The sequence below is a fragment of the Dermacentor variabilis genome, chromosome 10, assembly GCF_050947875.1.
Source record: "Dermacentor variabilis isolate Ectoservices chromosome 10, ASM5094787v1, whole genome shotgun sequence".
Taxonomy (NCBI): Eukaryota; Metazoa; Arthropoda; class Arachnida; order Ixodida; family Ixodidae; genus Dermacentor; species Dermacentor variabilis.
This window is the reverse complement of record NC_134577.1, coordinates 115105619-115119993: the sequence shown is the minus strand read 5'-3', so window position 1 is coordinate 115119993 and position 14375 is coordinate 115105619. Positions and strand designations below refer to the sequence as shown.

Genomic DNA, 14375 nt, shown 5'->3' with positions numbered 1-14375 from the left:
AAGGTAACAAACCTCATCAAATCTGGTACAATGGTTGCAGGGAGAAACGATTAGAAGAAGCTTTATCTTCGAGCCTCGTCGCTCCTATCTAAATATATGGTAGATGAGAAATTGTTTTTATCAGCGACCACTTCACCAAATCTGCTGACGTTTATTGCGTTTAAAAGAAAAGCTTAAAATCTAGAGAGAGTTAGTAGCCAAATTTGACTTTATGTCAATTATTTAATAAAAATTGATGAAAATCGCAAATTCTCTGAAAACGAAACTATCGTGTTTACAGCTTTAACTCAGCAATGAAACGTGATATCATAATTCTCTAAACTGCATATCATAGTACATCAAAAGCGGAAAAAGTTGATGTATTAAACATGGGTCTCAAGCATACCATTAGTATGCAATTAGGACTTTTGCAAGACCTTCGTAAACAGTGTAACAAACTCACGAAAAATATAAATTGGTGCATCAAATATGTCGCTTTCGAGGCTCTAACGGATGCATTATACATAACTGCCTTATCTGTCCTCGGTGCAGACCTGAGAATTCGTAAACTTCTTGCTTCTATTTTTTTCTAAGTTACCGATTTTCAAAAATTTCTTGTAAACAATTCAGTCGCTAAATCAGAATATCGCTTGCAACAATAACTAGAATTTAATTTTTCCTCTCAAATGCAATAAACTTCATTAAAACTGGCCCTGTGGTCGTCTCAGAAAAATGTTTCTGCGTATTGCATGTATTTGAACGTGTATCCATTGAACGGTACACGAGCGCGTTTGCGCATCGCCCACATCGAAATTCGGCCGCCACGGTCTGGATCGGACCCGTGACCTGGAGATTTACCAGCACAATACCACAGCTGCCAATTGCCACTGCGGCTGGTCAGGATCGGCAGCAGCCTATTCGTGAGAACCATACTATAGTGTGCCGACTGCTACGTGAAGGTTCTACGCGACTGAGAGAGAGAGGGGGGGTGGTACTGACTTTCAGCGTTGAAGAGTATGACGCCGAGGGAGAGGGCGAGCAGCACGAGCCGGTGCCTGAGTCCGTGCGGTCTCCAGCCGAAGGCCGCGTCGAAGCCCTCTTTGAAGTTGTGCATCCGCAAGTCCTTGAGCATGTCGCGCAGGCGCGACGTCGACGACGAGGTGCCGGCGTTGAACACCAGCACCAGCAGGATGCTGCACAGCACTATGCCGAGGGAGACGCAGTACACGGGCAGGTACCCGCCCGCGCTGAACAGTTCGCCCGAGATGAGCTGTCCCAACTGGACGCCGACCAGCAGGGCGCTCATGACGACGAGGAACTTGACGGCACGCATGTCCTCGCGCGAGGAGCGCGACGCGTTGCTCTCGACGATGGCCGTCATGCAGACCAGGCCGCCGGTCATGCCGCACACGAGCCCGAGGACGACGTTCACGTACATAGGCGCCGAGAAGACCAGCACGGTGACTATGGTGCCGGCGTCCAGCGCGAACGCGCCGCACAGGTTCAGCAGCAAGGGGATGCGGTTGCCGTGCTTGTCGCACCACGAGCTCAGGAACACGGACACCACCGCGGCGGGCACGAACTCGGCGAGCACCAGCAGCAGGTTGTGCACGTTCGCGTTGCGGGTGACCGCGTCGCGCACGGTGGCGTTCTGCTGGCTCAGCGTGGCGCACACGTCGTCCGGGTAGGCCGACAGGCACGCCTTGGCCATGAAGAGCTGCTGGGTGACCACGAAACGCATGGCGAACGTGACGGTGTAGAGAAAGAGCACGGACTCGAGGCCCAGGCCCCGGAAGAAGGGCACCCATCGCTCGCGCCAGGTCAGGTGGCGGTTCTCGGCATCGCACGGAGGCGCCAGCACCACCGAGGCCGAAGAGCAGCAAGCGACGCTTTCCTCCAGGACGGGGCCCAGCCGCACGGGATCCTTGCGAGGGGACGGAGTGTCCATCGTCGTCATCTAGCCCGCTCGCAGGAGAACGACACGGTCATCACAGACTGAGGCCCGCGCGAGACGCGGGTCCGCGCGCGAGGGTGCCTGGCTGCTGCTGCGCTCGCCCCGACTACGCTGACTACGCGCGCGCTTCGCCCTAGCGGAAACCGCATCGCCTCACCCACGAACAGCTGGCAATGACGACAGAGAGACGCGCCGCGATCAGCCGCGCCGCCAGTCTCGCACGCTCACGTGCCCCGAGCACGCATCGCTCGCCGAGCGGGAGCCGGCTTCTATCGTCGTCCTGCTCGTAGCGATAAAGCCGAGGGGAGCAGCAGTGCTCTCCGGTCGCTTATCCGATCCTATCTGCCTGCGCCATGGCGGATAAATCGCAAGCTGAGGCGATAGGACGTTCGCAGCGCGTATGAGACGGCCGTCGAGGCGATGGCACACCGAGAGGCGACGCCTGCTCAGCTGGCGACTTCCCGTTGCGAGCGTTGCGCGACCCTTCAGAACGAACCGGTCCGGAGAGAAGGTTTTCCAGCGCTCTTTCTTCGATCACTTTCCTCCGTGCCGTGACTCTGTGCGCTCGTTGCTCGCGAGTGGAAACTACGGATGAGCAGGAGAGGGGGCGTGGAGATAACGCGAGAACAGAAAATGCGGTACTGGCAAGCCCGTCGAGCACTGGCACTCCGCGAATGGTCTCGTTTTTTGTCCGCAATCGCAGCTCGAGAAAACGCATCACCCAGTTCGTAGCACTTAAACGCATTCACTCAATGCGGTTAAGCATTACGCCTGGTGTGCCACAGGGTTCGGTCCTGCCTCCTCTGCTCCTTATTGCCTTTAATAATGACATCGTTCAAGTTACTGTGACCATCGTCTTAGAATAAGTATAATGCTGATCACTGTTTTCTCAGCTGAAACACAAAACCAATTACAGAAAAATCATTTCTCGGACTCGTGCATCAAGCAAGCAATGGCAAATGTAAGCTTTAAAAAAAGTGTTTCAGTGATTTTTACAAATAACGACTACCGTTTACGTACTTTAATGAATCGTCCCAACTGGCGTCTGTTGACTAGTGAATTCAGAAACCTTGGGGTCACATTCACAGCCGATCTAAAATGGCACAGCAAGATTGATCAAATTAACAAAAAGGCGCTGCAAAAATTAGGCTATCGAATAACGAACCTGTGGAGTGCAAAAAACTATGCAACCGCTTTTAAATCCCTAATAACATGCCCCGATTATCACCTCACTTGTATCATCACCGCACGATTCTAAGGTTAAAATTTTCCGTCAGACATTTCAAAATAAATTTATCAGATTTATTGGCAAACAGCATGATCGTTATTTTTCCCCATGATTGCAAGCTAGTTCGTTATTTCTTGTATCGCTTGCCCATAGACGCACCTCTCACCGTGTAATTACATTGCACAGAATTGTTCATGGAATAACGCTCTCCAAAGCCCATATCACTTTCACTGACCCCTATCCCCTACCAAATAGGTGTAGCAATTCCTTAACTCTTATTCTTCACTGGGCTATACATTCTCCTTTCCTCCACCACACCAGTCAGATTCGAAATGACCTTGATGCCTCATCGCGTGAACTAAGGACGAATTTGTCACCGAATTACCCGTGTGCTAACTTACTTCAGTCTGCTCTCCGACATGTGACATTGATTCTTGTTTTTTGCGATGGCATATTTTTGATACTGTCTTGCCTGTGTTCAAGTTAATTCATGAAGCCGATTCCCTGATCCTGTGTTATCTTGTCGTGTAAAATGCAGTATTAGTAAATAAATAAATAACTAAATAAATAAATAAAATTAACAGCCGCCTTGGTGTAATCGCCAGCGTTTATTTCCGTAGCAGCAATTTACTTATTTCATTAGACCCCAGCTAGAATGGGCATATCTTTTATTGTTTGTTTATACTGTCAGTCCAATAGAGGGCCATTACAGGCTTGAAAACACAGCTAATAACAAATGACAATGATTTCACGTGCATCTTTTCGTGACTAAAAAAAAGGTTTCAGTGATGTCGTTTTACATATCAGACAGTTGACACAAAAGAACAAAGTACAAGATAATCGGTGCAAGCACTGCTCCGCGTAAGAAGAATAAATAACTTAAAGCACTGCTTTACTGCAATATACAAATCAGTTTTAATTGTTAAGGAGTGTGTAAAAATAAGAATTGTGAAGCATGTTCCGTTTCCTCACTACTCTTGGAAGTAAATATATGTAAGAGCATCACTTGGTGCCAGTGTGTAGTGCGATATACATCTTTTGCCGGTGCCTGAAGCTCCCACTTTTTGAAAGCTGGAAGAAATCAGACGCTTCAACTTGAACTTCGTTATGAATAATGGGGAAAGTAAACGTTATTCTGCTGAACATCGTCCTTAACTCTAAAGGAAGAAAGTTCGTAGGTCGGTACAATTCGGTAGCAGAAGCACAGTGCTTAAATTGGTAAAGACAACAATCTTAAAGATATCCTCACAAAGGAGATTTGTACAATGGCTGTCCAAAACATAATTTTGAGATTAACTTCTGGGGTTTTACGTGCCGGAACCACCATAGGATTACGATGGGGACTAGGGGGAATAATTTGCAAAGCATTCACCTAAATGCAATTACATGAGCGTTTTCGCATTTCGTCCCCATCAAAATTCAGCCACTGCAGCTGGGATCGAACCCACAACCTCAACTTCAGCAGCGCAACGCCACGGCCACTAGGCTGCGATGGCTAGTGAAGTCTCATTGCAATAGCAAATTTGTGAACACCCTAGGCAAATTTGCGCCGTTGTCGCCCTTACCGTTAAGTTCGGTATAAAGTCCAAGTGCGATAACGTCCTATGGCACCCGGCGCCCCTTATGCCGAAGTGTGAGGGAAAGCATACGAGGGTCATCGGAAGAAGATGGCGGCTTGATGCGCGCTGTCTTTCCGCGCGCCGAATCTCGGAGGTCACGTGTTCAAGTATGCTCACAGGTAGGAGTGCACACGTATCCTCCTCTAGCCCGTTCATTGCTGCGCATGGCTGTACCACGGCCGCTCAATGGAGGTGCGGCCTGCCGCATGACGCGCCGTCAATGGGTGAGGGAGTGACAAGCGGAGTTTTCAGCTGCGGCCGCTACTATGGGTGGGGGCGCTGCACGTCGGCGAAAGTGGATACACAGATTGTAATGGGAAGTTGATGCTAGACTGCTGTCAGCGACACAACCTAGTTATAGTAAACAGAGAAACTAAGTGTGAAGGACAAATCATGTGGGAGTCCCGTAACAGACAAACGACCATTGACTACTGCTTAATGTCGCAGGGGTTGTATAACAAGCTCGCAATAATGGAAATAGACGAAGAGGGGAAGTACAGCCTCGGAAGTGATCATAAGCGTATTAGTCTACAGTTGGGAGCCCTACTCAAAAGAGAAATGCAGGGAAGCGAAAAAGAGTACGCAAAATTAAATGACGCGCAAATAGCGCAAATAGCGGCGGGCATAGAGGAAGCAATAAAGAAACATCCCATGGAAAGGTGGGATTATAATCAGTTAGAACTACTCATTAGTACAAAAATAAAAGAAGTAAAAGGAGTAAACCGCTGGAGAGGAAAGGGGAAGCCACGAAGTTGGTGGAATAAGGAAATTGGAGAGGCCATCGAGCAACGACGGTGGGCATCTCGGGAACACAGAGAAGCAAAGAGGGCGCAGTTATCTGAAGAGGAAATAGGCCAAAAATGGGAATATTATCGAAAAAAGAAACAACAAGTGCAGGTCCTCGTCCAGGCTAAAATAAAGCAGTCCTCTGATCGCTGGCTGGCTGAAGTTCGCGATGCAACTAAAGGGGGGTCAAGAAAATTCTGGAACCATATAAGCTGGCTGGGTAAAGCTAATCACAGAAAAGAGGAACAGATTCACGAAGTCGAAGGAAATTGTTTAGAGGGAGATGACGCTGTGAACTACATTGGTTCAGTTATAGCAGAGTCATTTAGGAAAGACGATAGGGTAATCGCCCCAAGTGAGGGAGCAACACAGAATAGCATAATAGAAAACAGCTTAGAACTGACCAATCTTAACTGGAAAAAGGCGGAAGCAAATGTTCCAAAATGCACGTCCGTGGGGATAGACGAAATTCCAATCAAGTTAATTAATGAACTTGGCCCAAGAAGCAAGGAAACGCTGATAAAAGCATTGGAGGCAGTCATAAGAAATAAGCAAATTCCGCGCAGCTGGAAACAGAGTAAAATTAATTTGATTTATGGAAAGGTGATAAGAAGAACATAAAATCCTTCCGACCAATTACGATAACATCAGTTATATATAGGCTGGCGATGCAGGCGGTGAAATTAAAAATGCAGTCATGGGTAGAAAGTAATAGAATACTCGGAGAACTTCAGAACGGGTTCAGAAGTGGTAGCCGCTTAGATGATAGCCTGTTCCTGCTTACCCATTGCATAGAAATAGCTAAGGCGGAAAATAGACGTCTGTATTTAGCCTTCCTGGACATAAGTGGTGCATACGACAATGTGAACAGGGAACTCCTGTTGAACATATTAAAAGCTGAAGGTATCGGTAATGAGGTAATTGATTTTCTACAGGAACTATATCGAGAAAATAATGTTGAAATAACATGGGAAGGAATCAAGAGTGCGACAACTGTCGAGGTTCACAAAGGATTAAGGCAAGGTTGTCCTCTATCACCGCTGCTGTTCATGCTTTATATGATAAGCATGGAAAGAAGGTTGCAACGAAGCAATCTAGGGTATAATCTGTCGTACAGATTAGGCGAAAAGGTTGTTGACCAACAACTACCGGGTTTAATGTATGCGGACGATATTGTCTTGTTAGCAGATAGCCAGGAAGATTTGCAAACTCTGGTTAATTACTGTGGAGACGAAGGAGACAGTTTAGGTTTCAGTTTTAGTGCAGCTAAGTCCGGTGGGATGTTTTTCAACGATACAACTGATCAGGAGCTTACAATACAAGGCCATGAAATACCCTGAGTGGCCGAATACAAATATCTCGGGGTATGGATAAACAAAGGACAGATGTACACGGAAAAGCACGAACAGTCTCTCATAGCAAAAGGGCGAAGAGAGGCCGGGATAATGAAACACAGGGCATTGTGGGGGTACAACAGGTATGAGGTACTGAGAGGTATTTGTAAGGGAGTAATGGTGCCGGGACTTACTTTCGGGAATGCGGTCCTGTGTTTAAGGGCAGAGGTTCAGTCGAGACTAGAAGTAAATCAGAGAGCTCTGGGAAGGTTGGCACTAGGTGCCCATGGGAAAACCACAAACGAAGCAGTACAGGGAGATATGGGCTGGGCATCGTTCGAAGCACGGGAAGCTCAGAGTAAAATCCTATACGAAAAACGTCTGAGGAAATTGGACGATAACAAGTGGGCAGCTAAGGTGTTTAGATACATATACAGAAAGAGCGTTGACTCACAATGGCGGAAAAGAACTAGGAAGCTAACCAGTAAGTATGCCAGACACGAGGACGAAAAAGGACAGAGCATTAAACGACAGGTTAAAAATGCGGAAGGTAAAAATTGGATAAATTCAATGGAAAAGAAGCATAGTGTAGAACTATATCGATACTGGAAACAGCAGATCAGGAAGGAAGCGTTTTATGATAACTCAAGAGGCAGTACCCTACTCTTTGAAGCTAGATCAGATGTCTTAGAACGCGGAGCTATAAAAAGAAATTTAACGAAGAAGAAGACACATGTACTGTGTGTGGTAAATATGTAGAAACAATGGAACACCTCATACTAAAATGTGATGGTATCAATCCCGATGTCGATGCGGCCAGAGTCACCCTTCCAGAAGCCCTCGGATTCAGAGATAATGATAGCCATGTAAATAAATATGCGGTGGAAATTAGCAAAAGGCGATTGGAGGTTTGTGGCTCAAAAGCAGAGAGGTGACATAAGGTTAAAAGAGTATGAAGACGTATTTAAAGAAAATCGAGAAATTCAATAACACACAACACAGATAAAAAGAAAAGGCAAAATAAAAATCTGAGCATGGTGGCAACTGCCATCGCCCCGTTTCAAAGGGGACGCTCCTACCTTCCATCCATTCCATCCATCGTAAGGCGCACGTTTCCAAGGGAGAGCCGGCCGTCCATGCGGTCCATGCGGCAGAAAGCAAGCGTTGCGAAGTAGCGTGGTTCCTGTTTCACGTACGTTCTTATTTTATCGTCTAGCTGTTTCGTTACGCGTTTCTAACATGGAGTTATTAGATGCCTCACGGCATACGCAATGCCAAAGAACTGTTGTGTGCCGCGATGCAAATACAATGCTGCGAGGAACTCCGACCGTTCTTATCACGAGCTGCCGGCGAAGGAACAACTCCGGGATGTCTCGCTGCGGCATATTTCGCGACAGGGCAACAACAAAGGTAGCCAGTGGGTGCCGAACTCCGGGGCCGTCGTTTGTTCGATTCACTTCAAGGAGGACGACTACGAGGAAGGATTAAAACGTAAGGTGCTGCGGCCGACAGCCGTGCCGACTCAATATCCGTCGTACCCTGTATACATGCTGCCCGCGGCTTCGAAGAAACGCCGACCAGTAGTACGTGTCGCACCTGCCACTGCCATAACTAAAGTAGGCGACTCATTGCAGGAGCTATGTGCAGGATCAGAAAACGAAGCGTCCCGCCGCTCTGATGCGGACTTAGGTAAAAATGAAGGCGACGTTGAGCTCCGCGCAACGCCGCCGCATGCGGACGAGGTCGCTGGTCCGGAAAACTGCTTGGCCACAGGATGCAGCTTGCAGCGGTGTGAAAGCGCAAGAATGCCAGACGACGTTCTGTTTAACAAGCTTTATGGCGAATACCAAGAGCAATGCGCACCGCCTGCAAATACAAGCTAGCAGACTCAGCGAGCGACTACAAAAGCTGCAAAAAAAATGCGACGATGTTCAGGAGAAGCTAAAGCTATACGAAGGGGACCAGGCGGTTCAGGCTATAACGAAGATAAGAAAAGCAGCAGCGGAGGGCGACAAAACTGCCGAGTTTCTCGTTGAACAATTTGAAAATTTTAGTAAAGTCAGACCAACAAGAGGTGCAGCGGTGGCGTAGAGGTAGAACACCCGCCTCACGTGCAAGAGGTCCGTGGTTCGAATCCCGGTGCCGGCAATTTTCCACCGGATTTAAAAAAAAATCCGCGTGTTGAAAAATTTGCACAAACAGGCCTGGAGTGTGGCCTGATCCCGGTGACCAGAACCGGTAACGCACTCCCTCACCAGAGCAGGATTGGCCACCCTGGTGCAGTACTTGGCCACAACCTCCTATGAACACAACAATCAAACCCCGGCCCTCAGTCTCCAGCAGCTGCGAAGCAACTGACCACGGCGGCGGTCAGACCTGCGACGCAGCAGAGGGTGCTAAGAATCACTGGCTCCGGACAGGCCGCCATTGGAATATGAACCTGGCAACGTATAACGCTAGAACGCTATCTAGTGAGGCGAGTCTAGCAGTGCTATTGGAGGAATTAGAGGGCAGTAAATGGGATATAATAGGGCTCAGTGAAGTTAGGAGGCCAAAAGAAGCATATACAGTGCTAAATAGCGGGCACGTCCTGTGCTACCGGGGCTTAGCGGAGAGAAGAGAACTAGGAGTCGGATTCCTGGTTAATAAGAATATAGCTGGTAACATACAGGAATTTTATAGCATTAACGAGAGGGTGGCAGGTCTTGTTGTGAAACTTAATAAGAGGTACAAAATGAAGATTGTACAGGTCTACGCCCCTACATCCAGTCATGATGACCAGGAAGTCGAAAGCTTCTATGAAGACGTGGAATCGGCGATGGGCAGAGTGAAAACTAAATACACTATACTAATGGGCGACTTTAATGCCAAGGTAGGCAAGAAGCAGGCTGGAGACAAGGCAGTGGGTGAATATGGCATAGGCACTAGGAATAGCAGGGGAGAGTTATTAGTAGAGTTTGCGGAACAGAATAATATGAGGATAATGAATACCTTCTTCCGCAAGCGGGATAGTCGAAAGTGGACGTGGAGGAGCCCGAACGGCGAGACTAGAAATGAAATAGACTTCATACTCTGCGCTAACCCTGGCATCATACAAGATGTGGACGTGCTCGGCAAGGTGCGCTGCAGTGACCACAGGATGGTAAGAACTCGAATTAGCCTAGACCTGAGGAGGGAACGGAAGAAACTGGTACGTAAGAAGCCGATCAATGAGTTAGCGGTAAGAGGGAAATTAGAGGAATTCCAGATCAGGCTACAGAACAGGTATTCAGCTTTAACTCAGGAAGAGGACCTTAGTGTTGAAGCAATAAACGACAGTCTTGTGGGCATCATTAAGGAGTGTGCAATGGAAGTCGGTGGTAACTCCGTTAGGCAGGATACCTGCAAACTATCGCAGGAGACGAAAGATCTGATCAAGAAACGCCAATGTATGAAAGCATCTAACCCTACAGCTAGAATAGAACTTGCAGAACTTTCGAAGTTAATCAACAAGCGTAAGACAGCTGACATAAGGAAGTATAATATGGATAGAATTGAACATGCTCTCAGGAACGGAGGAAGCCTAAAAACAGTGAAGAAGAAACTAGGAATTGGCAAGAATCAGATGTATGCGTTAAGAGACAAAGCCGGCAATATCATTACTAATATGGATGAGATAGTTCAAGTGGCTGAGGAGTTCTATAGAGATTTATACAGTACCAGTGGCATCCACGACGATAACGGAAGAGAAAATAGTCTAGAGGAATTCGAAATCCCGAAGGTAACGCCGGAAGAAGTAAAGAAAGCCTTAGGAGATATGCAAAGGGGGAAGGCAGCTGGGGAGGATCAGGTAACAGCAGATTTCTTGAAGGATGGTGGACAGATTGTTCTAGAGAAACTGGCCACCATGTATACGCAATGCCTCATGACCTCGAGCGTACCGGAATCTTGGAAGAACGCTAACATAATCCTAATCCATAAGAAAGGGGACGCCAAAGACTTGAAAAATTATAGACCGATCAGCTTACTGTCCGTTGGCTACAAAGTATTTACTAAGGTAATTGCAAATAGAATCAGGAACACCTTAGACTTCTGTCAACCAAAGGACCAGGCAGGATTCCGTAAAGGCTACTCAACAATACACCATATTCACACTATCAATCAAGTGATAGAGAAATGTTCAGAATATAACCAACCCTTATATATATCTTTCATTGATTACGAGAAAGCGTTTGATTCAGTCGAAACCTCTGCAGTCATGGAGGCATTACGGAATCAGGGTGTAGATGAGCCATATGTAAAAATACTGGAAGATATCTATAGCGGCTCCACAGCCACCGTAGTCCTCCATAAAGCAAGCAACAAAATCCCAATAAAGAAAGGCGTCAGGCAGGGAGATACGATATCTCCCATGCTATTCACAGCGTGTTTACAGGAGGTATTCAGAGACCTGGATTGGGAAGAATTGGGGATAAAAGTTAATGGAGAATACCTTAGTAACTTGCGATTCGCTGATGATATTGCCTTGCTTAGTAACTCAGGGGACCAATTGCAATGCATGCTCACTGACCTGGAGAGGCAAAGCAGAAGAATGGGTCTCAAAATTAATCTGCAGAAAACTAAAGTAATGCTTAACAGTCTCGGGAGAGAACAGCAATTTACAATAGGCAGCGAGGCACTGGAAGTCGTAAGGGAATACATCTAATTAGGGCAGGTAGTGGCGGCGGATCCGGATCATGAGACGGAAATAATCCGAAGAATAAGAATGGGCTGGGGTGCGTTTGGCAGGCATTCCCAAATCATGAACAGCAGGTTGCCATTATCCCTCAAGAGAAAAGTATATAATAGCTGCGTCTTACCAGTACTCACCTACGGGGCAGAAACCTGGAGGCTTACTAAAAGGGTTCTACTCAAATTGAGGACGACACAACGAGCTATGGAAAGAAGAATGATAGGTGTAACGTTAAGGGATAAGAAAAGAGCAGATTGGGTGAGGGAACAAACGCGAGTTAATGACATCTTAGTTGAAATCAAGAAAAAGAAATGGGCGTGGGCAGGACATGTAATGAGGAGGGAAGATAACCGATGGTCATTAAGGGTTACGGACTGGATCCCAAGGGAAGGGAAGCGTAGCAGGGGGCGGCAGAAAGTTAGGTGGGCGGATGAGATTAAGAAGTTTGCAGGGACGGCATGGCCACGATTAGTACATGACCGGGGTTGTTGGAGAAGTATGGGAGAGGCCTTTGCCCTGCAGTGGGCGTAACCAGGCTGATGATGATGATGATGATGAACATGGCAAGAGAATGCAGTTCGAGAATGTTTGCTGTGGAGGGCAACGTCTCGTAAAGGGTACGAACACGTGAGAGCGAGAAAGCTTCTCAGGCTGCCTTGCCGGTCTACGCTGCAGAAATTTGTTGGGTCATCTACAGGAGAGACCGGAATAACTAGCCTCATCCGCGAACGTCTCCAAGTGGAAAGGCGTAGTTTACTCTCAGAAAAAGAGCCGCACTGCAGCCTCATAGTTGATAAAATGTTAACACAACAGGAAGTTACTTATGATCGACAAGTGGATAGAATTTTTGGGCTCGTCGATGTGCAGTGCCAGGCGCGAGAACCTGCTGTTGTGGTAGCCAACAGGCTTCTTTGCTTTGTTTTGCGTGGACTCTCGACAGTATATGTGATTCCAGTAGGTTATTTTTTCACGAGAAATTTGAAGCACGATAAGCTCCTTCTCCTAACGCGAAGCGTCATCAAGGCAGTTGAAGAAATAGGATTTCGAATTGTCCGCATTGTCACTGACAACCACCAAACTAACACAGCCATGTTCCGGAACTTGTCCGATGACAACACACTCCAGCATGTCGTCCCACATCCAGAGCGCGAAGGCGCGTGGATGTGGGCCGTGCATGTGGATTTTTGTGGATTTTTGTCAGAGAGGGATGGCGGATGTGTCCATAACACAAAGAAATGCTGAGTCTTCTTCTTCGGGCGAAGCAGGTGACTCTATCGGCGATCGAGATAAGCAGTCAGCATCCGTATGTCGTTTCCCCGAATTGTATGTGACAGTCATGTCAAACTCTTACAGCCTTAGGCTCCAACGCGCCAGTCGTCCGGAAAGATCTTTAAGGTTTGTCAACCAACATAGGAAATGGTGGTCACTGATAACTGTGAAGTGGCGGCCATACAAATATGGGCGAAATTTCATAACCGCCCATACCACGGCGAGGCATTCTTTCTCAGTTGTGGAGTAATTAGCCTCTGTACGTGAGAGTGTTCTACTTGCATAGGCAAGCACTCTTTCTGTGTCGTCTTGCCGGTGCACAAGAACAGCTCCCAAGCCAACATTGCTGGCATCAGTGTGGAGCAATGTAGGAGCAGTCTCATCAAAGTGAGCAAGCACTGGAGGTGTCTGGAGACGTTGCCGCAAGTCGTTGAATGCACCTTGCTCTTCGTCGCCCCATACAAAAGCAACGTCGTCTCTCGTCAGGCGAGTTAACGGCGACGCAATGCGCGCAAAGTCTGCAATAAACCGCCGGTAATAGGCACAGAGGCCGAGGAAGCGCCTGACAGCCTTTTTATCGGTTGGTACGGGAAACTGTGCGACGGCTGCAATTTTTTCAGGATCCGGCCGGACACCTGTGTGGCTGACGACGTGACCGAGAAACTGCAGTTCCTCGAAGCCAAAGTGGCACTTCTGCGGCTTCAGGGTGAGGCCGGCGCGCCGTATGGACTGCAGAACCGCTTCAAGCCATTCGAGGTGTTCTTCAAACGTTGCGAAGAAGACGACGACGTCGTCGAGATACACTAAGCAGGTTTTCCACTTCAGACCGGAAAGTACAGTATCCGTGAGGCGTTGGAACGTAGCAGGGGCAGAACACAAGCCGAAAGGCAAGACTTTAAATTCGCATAGGCCTTCTGGCGTCACGAAAGCAGTTTTTTCACGATCTCTCGGGTCTACTTCGATTTGCCAATATCCGCTTTTTAAGTACATTGAAGAGAAGTAACGTGCTTGTCGAAGCCTGTCGAGTGAATCATCTATACGGGGAAGTGGGTATACGTCTTTCTTTGTCACCTTATTTAGCTTTCGGTAGTCCACACAGAAACGCAAGCTGCCGTCTTTTTTCTTGACCAGAACTATAGGAGATGCCCAGGGACTCGTTGATAGTTGGATCACATCATCTTCAAGCATTTTTGTCACTTGTTGTATGGCTTTACGTTCTCTAGGAGCCACACGATTTGGATTTTGGTGAATTGGTCTTGCCGTATCCTCCGTAATTATTCGGTGCTTTGTTAGGGGCGTCCGACCGACGCTGGATGTCGACGCAAAGCAGCCGTTGAACTTGGCCAATAGCGTAAGAAGGTGCTCTCGTTCGTGCTGCGACAAAGCAGTGCTAACGTCAAGTACAGGAGCTGGGTCTTGCATAGGTGCTTCTTCGAGTAGTGCACAGCAGCCACGAACATCCGCAAGGGCGTCAAAATAAGCCACAGCTGTGCCC

At 47.7% G+C, this 14375-nt stretch overlaps 1 protein-coding gene across 1 annotated transcript in view; it reads right to left on the bottom strand.

Moving 5' to 3' along the window:
• Nucleotides 1–2384, bottom strand: part of LOC142560885 (lysosomal proton-coupled steroid conjugate and bile acid symporter SLC46A3-like) — a 124482-nt gene extending 122098 nt beyond the window's left edge. The window contains exon 1 of the mRNA XM_075673298.1: nucleotides 979–2384. Within this exon, the coding sequence (XP_075529413.1) occupies nucleotides 979–1936 (958 nt within the window). The 5' untranslated portion in view covers nucleotides 1937–2384. The remainder of the gene's footprint in view (nucleotides 1–978) is intronic.
• Between the last annotated feature and the right edge of the window lie 11991 nt (nucleotides 2385–14375).